The sequence below is a fragment of the Cyprinodon variegatus genome, unplaced genomic scaffold (assembly GCF_000732505.1).
Source record: "Cyprinodon variegatus isolate N-32 unplaced genomic scaffold, C_variegatus-1.0 Scaffold154, whole genome shotgun sequence".
Taxonomy (NCBI): Eukaryota; Metazoa; Chordata; class Actinopteri; order Cyprinodontiformes; family Cyprinodontidae; genus Cyprinodon; species Cyprinodon variegatus.
Window position 1 is genome coordinate 724,745 of NW_015150607.1, and position 6,103 is coordinate 730,847.

Genomic DNA, 6,103 nt, shown 5'->3' on the forward strand with positions numbered 1-6,103 from the left:
CACTTCATAATTAAAGATTACTACATTCACTATTTATTTAGAGTCAATTGAATACTTTAGATGCAGCATTTAAATATAGGAAAAGATAGGAATTGATAGACATATAAAGAGTCACCTATTATAAAGGTCTGTGATTCTTTTATATCTATGTGTATTTTATAATATTTTTTCAAAGCTGTTAAAGGTGGTTAGCAACAGCTTGGCAAATGAATCAGTTAGAGACTTACTTTCTCATCCTCCATCCAGGGGTATAGGCGTCGTTTCTTTCCGGCGTAGTGAATCAATGAGGTGAGAGCGCAAAGACCAAAATTATAATGATCCTGCATGGACAGCTGCTGCTCTGCCAGGGAGTACAGAGTGACTACCTTCTTAGCCAAGAGCTAAAAATCAAACACAGGATTAAATAATAAAGAAACTGAAAAGCATTTTCTTTGCTATGCAAAGGCAGATAATTGACAGATGCAATTTTAAATTTTTTCATAGTTGAATTTATCTTTATATCTATTTTATTAACTACAGAAGGTGCCATCTAATTTTTTTCTTAAGCAGCGATAGAGAAGACATAAGGCAGAGTAGACATGGAAATCACAAATAATATAAAGCTAGGAAAAGTGTGATACTTTTCTTTAAAACAAAAATGATCCAAAATGCTAAAGCCTGGAGCTGAGGTTTACCTAGCAGCCAGAAACACGTGGCAGAGTTTATACAGCATGTAGCTACTGTAAAGAGTTCAAACTGCTCCCACCTGCTAAATGTAGCACTGTGAGAACATTAGTGCTATTAAGTTTGTGATTGGGATGGCATGACGGCACAGATTGCGTAAAGCAGTGCAAAAATGTAACCAAAACACACTCCTCCCATTTTCTTAAACATCAGAGAGGTACAGTACCGTGCAGTGGTGGAAACCTTCCGTTAACAGCAGAATTTGAGTAATCATAGCAGAGTCTGGCACCACCATGGATACTGGTCTGAACATGGACTTGAGGTTGTCAGGGAGCTCAGTGCAACCAGCATACCCTAATGACAATGTGTTTTACATTTCCTTATAGAAGGACATTTCTCAAACATGTCAAATCCACACTACTCCTTTACAAAGTTTTGTAGACCTACCAGGACTCATAGTGATGAAAATGCCACATGATGGAACCAGTCGGATCTCCTGCCCTTCAAATTGGAACATAGACTTTACTGCTGAGAGTGCAGTGAGGAGGAAATGGATCTGCTGAGCCACCACTGAAAGCACTTCCATGTTGATGTGGTTGAACTCATCGAAGCATCCCCACGCTCCTGTCTGCTCACAGCAAAGAGAGTTGAATTCACATAGTTTAGATATAAAATTGCAAACCTGCTCCAAATTTTCCTGACCTGAGCGAGCCCGGAGAACAAGCGCCCCATTGATTTGTAACCAAGTCCTTCAGAGCAGTTCACAACAACAAAATGCATGCCCAGAGATTTGCTCAAGTCTTTCACAGTCTCCGTCTTCCCTGTGCCGGCTGGGCCTTTAATTGTACCCCCCCGGTGGAGATGGAGAGCCGTGGTCAGTGTCATGTAACACCTGGACATGATCAAACAATAATGTTCACAATCCAAGACATAAATCAGCTTTACAGTTTAGGTGAACACTGACCCCTCCACTTCATAGGTCAGTATTGGTAGCCCTTCGTATGACTGAGCACCCATGAAGTAGCTCTACGCATTAAAAACATTGGTGAACCTGGCTCTAACGTTATACATTAATTTGCAATTTAAGGCATTAAAGCAACTGTAATTCTGCCTAAACCAGTCTTATATTATTTGTCAAATTATGCTGTATATGTAAAATTCTTAATGGTTACCTGTCAGTGAGTGGAGTGTTGACCAGCCGGCCAGAGTTCCCCAGGAACTCACAGCCATATTTAAACTGTGAATTGGTCTGTCGGATGATGCAATTCTGTAAAGACATACATTAAATTGAAAACTCTCAAGCATTACATGTTCAACAGATGCAGACTCGTAATTCGGGCCCCTTGCGTAGTCTCTTCCAAAATTTATAAATGAATCTTTGAAGTAAAATAATGTTACATATTTAGTTTGGTTTATCACTTCATAATTAAAGATTACTACATTCACTATTTATTTAGAGTCAATTGAATACTTTAGATGCAGCATTTAAATATAGGAAAAGATAGGAATTGCAGTTGGACACTTTAATTGCTGATTTGTTATGGGTGGTCATTCTGTTTTGATTTTTTGGTTTGGGTGTAAAGAAATTCCCAATCATGCTGTGCTGACTTTTTTTTAAATATGTTTTTACTTTTTCTATCGTCATGTTTCTCAGCTAAAATTTGAAAATATCCAAACCTGAACACAAAGGAAAATATTTGTATTAAATTTGTTAAAACCCACCTCTCTTCTTTGGCTTTTGTCACCATGTAGAGTGTTGATTTTATGTATACACATGCATATTTTTTATCCTGTGCGGGCAGTGCTTTTATTTAATTTTATTTTACTTTATTTATTTTATCTTTTTGTGCAGCACTTTGGAAACCCTGTGTTTATTGAAATCATGCTACCGGTATATAAATAAAGTGGATTGGATTGGATAAGTAATTATGTATGCCATTTAAAAATGAGTGCCTTAGTCATAAAGCAAAGCAGGAAAAGCATTAAACATTTTTTTTTATAAATAAGAGCATTAAGAAAAAAGTAAAAATGAAGCTTTAGAGAAACTGCCCACTGTCATGTCTTATCTCACCTTGTCTCTATCCAAATAGTATCGCAACTGGCAGAGCCACTCAAATGCATTGGCATCCTTACAGCCAGTCTTGATCAGCTTATCAATGATATCCCGAGCATGAACCTTCACTGTGATGAGCGCCACCACCTTCAGACGCATGGTGTTGGACAGGTCCGAATGAATCATCTCTGAATAGCATTTGAGCGTTGAGATCTAAGGAAGATGACAGATTTCATTATCCAAAAAAAGCATTCATATCAAAGTATATAGACATGTGAAATTTGGCCAAAGACAAAACCTGTTTCTCCATTAGTGACTTCAGGGAGGGATTTTTAGCTCCATTGCTGAGAGAATTGTTGACATCAGATGTCCACTCAATCTGACTTCCTGTAATTAGCACCTACAAAAGCATAGGATTTTCTTGCTTGATAAGAGTCTCTAAAATCGTGCAGTAAATTAGAATGGATGCAGAATGACAGGCTGAAAAAAGTTAAATTTAATTTTACCTGTCCAATAAAATTTTTATCTAATTCTTCTCTTGCTCCTTTCACCCTTTTTTGGCCAACATGGGTACGCAGAGCATGGCTTACAGTAGTCTTCATGTGGTTTTCAATATCACACAGCCAACTCTAAAGTTAAAAAAATCATTAATTCATAATTTTTATTCTAAATTAGTCTTAAGTATCACCAGAAGAAGACCAAAACAATTTATTCTAATTGAAACTAATAGTGTTTACCTCCACTGATTTGGTTAGATCCACTGGTTTGTCAAATAAAAGTACCTCCCCATCATCTGAATAAATCCCGATGGCTTTTTGCATTTTAGTTTTCTATAAAACACAAAATAGGAACATTAAGAGTTCTTATTTGACATACAATTTAAGTTGCTATGTATGGCACCCTCTCATGTTACAAGAACAAAAGCATTAGGCGCTAGTAGCAATGCACCAGAGTGCTTCTAATAGTAGGGGTCCTTACCAACCCCCCATGTAAGTAGGGACATATGCCTCTGCCCTTACCATTTATTTAGAAGATTAAACAATTGCAGTATTCTGATTGATTAGGCTGTAAATGACAATAGTTTGTGTCAATGTAAATCAATTTTCATGGCAGAGTCGATTAATCTCATGAATTAAAAGACTGAATAATATTTTTAACAAATAAACAAATTATAATTTTGCTCAATGGATTGATGGATGAAAAGGTAAGAATTATAAAGGTTATCTATCTACCTAACCATAAATACAACTACATCTAGGCTATGTATAGTGTAGGTATTTTGTGAGCAGCTTAACCCTCAAATTTCACTTTCAATGGAAGACAACATCAAAATTGGAAGAGTCTAGATTAATCTCCCATATCTTATCCCAGCATATGCAATTACTTTAATGAAATAACTTTGCTACCTCATCAAACCAGAGGCCCTTGGTGTTGCAGAAACACTTCTTCACATAGGGCTGCATGGATTCAGGGTTCCCAGAGTGTCCCAGGATGTCAAGAACATTGTCATTTGACAGAAAATAAAACCTTGGGAAACTCTGTCTCTTGGACACCAGATATGTGTCGAAGGACTTCAGAATTTCTTCTAGCTGTGGGTTGATGTTCGACAGTTTCTCTAGCAAGCCTGAAACAAAAAATGGAGGCTAATGAATAAATCATTTTATATTGGAAACTTCTATTCAATGCAGACATGTATATTTGGGATGTATCAAATTTCCGATTCACATATTTGAAATGCTAAGCATTTAAAGATAGATAGGAAGAAATGGTTAAATAAAAATAACTGCCTGACATCACTTTAGGTCCATTGCATCCATTTGCCAAATGCAAAAATCATAAGACTATGAAAAATTTTCTTGAGATACCCATCAAAAACCTTATTGACATGACATCACCAACTAGGCTTTTCTTAGTAGTTAAAAAGCAGAATAATCTCACCATTTATAAATTGTAGATACAAAAACAAGACCACAGGTTCTTCTACAAAATTCAGATAAATGGCTGTTATTAGTGCTTATCAGGCCAAAAGAATGGCTTCAGATTGTGCCACTTGGCTCATTAGGTTGTTATCATCCAGTGAATCCTTATCCTAACCCTAAAATACTTCATTGTGCCCTGCAGAATTAAGGAATCTATTTTTGTGTAATCTGAAAATAATTTCAGTAGTTATTCATGTACTGTAAATATAACTAAATAAAAAGAAAATGATCATCATCTCGCTCATATAAAAAAAAAAAAAAACAAGTAATCTCATGCCATGTCAACTGACTTGTAGAATCCTCTCACTATAAATATTTAATTCTCTGTGAAAAAGTGTCAATCATTGTTAAATAAGATCCTCATCCAACGGATATGTAATCCTAAAGGACCCTAGTGAATGATGTGTGTGTATATTTATATAAATTGATGAAATCATAGTTTTTTTCAAAGAAAAGAAGAGACAAAGGGCACTTCGAATTTATTGAACAAAACCTGCTATCGACCAGGCTTGCTCTGGGGAGAGTGTGCGGAGTGTTGGCCTAGTGGATAGAGCATTGCGCTTCTGTGCTGAGCAAGTGCCCGGTTCAATCCTCACAGCCTGCGCTCTGGGTCCTTGAGCAACACCCTTAGCATCACACTGCTCGCCGGGCACTGCAAAATGGCAGCCCACTGCTCCACAAGGGGATGGGTTAAAAACAGAGGTATTTCTCCATTGTGATATCAATAAAGTTCAATTATTACTATTATTATATTACTCTCATTGTGAAATGGAAAAGTCAGAGTTTCCCTGTTTTCATGTTTAGAAAACTTATGTTTTCCAAAAAAACTGCTTCATTAAACACCCTGATCCTGTTTGGAGTGTGATCCTGGGTTTAGATTGCATCTAATCATTCTGCTGAGAATGGAGTGCATTGTAGATTTGCAGTGAACAATTGTAGCGTTTTACATGGCTTTGTCTGCCTGAAGTGGTGTTTAAATTTGGCTTGAATGCTTTCAGGCTTACAACTAACGGATAAAATTAATGGGACATCCTTTATTTCTGTAACAATAAATATTGTTAATTAAGTTTATTCCTCTTGTTTTTTTATTACCTTTCAGCTTGACGGAATCATAACAAAAAAAAAAAATTGTGGACTTTTAAAAGAAACACGAAGACAGCGGTGGTACCTGGATGGCGTGTTCCCTCCAAGGCATTGTTGTTCTTGTAGAGACCGGCCATTATAGTTTTCCAGTTTTCACTGAGGTCTACAAACTCCTTGCATTTGTTAGAAAGCTTATTTATAATGGCCAGTCTATTCTGTTTGGAGGAAAAAAAAAATGTAAGAGAATATATACACACACACATACATATATATATATATATATATATATATATATATACACTATATTGCCAAAAGTATTTGCTCA

The 6,103-nt window shown here is 36.3% G+C and overlaps 1 protein-coding gene across 1 annotated transcript in view; it reads right to left on the reverse strand.

The window, feature by feature from the left end:
* dnah2 (dynein, axonemal, heavy chain 2) overlaps positions 1 to 6,103 on the reverse strand; it is a 91,605-nt gene that overhangs the window by 49,036 nt on the left and 36,466 nt on the right. The window contains 11 exon segments of the mRNA XM_015377477.1: positions 102 to 380; positions 890 to 1,017; positions 1,111 to 1,291; positions 1,366 to 1,555; positions 1,836 to 1,930; positions 2,735 to 2,929; positions 3,015 to 3,116; positions 3,223 to 3,345; positions 3,454 to 3,546; positions 4,123 to 4,340; positions 5,864 to 5,993. Of these exon segments, the coding sequence (XP_015232963.1) occupies positions 102 to 380; positions 890 to 1,017; positions 1,111 to 1,291; positions 1,366 to 1,555; positions 1,836 to 1,930; positions 2,735 to 2,929; positions 3,015 to 3,116; positions 3,223 to 3,345; positions 3,454 to 3,546; positions 4,123 to 4,340; positions 5,864 to 5,993 (1,734 nt within the window).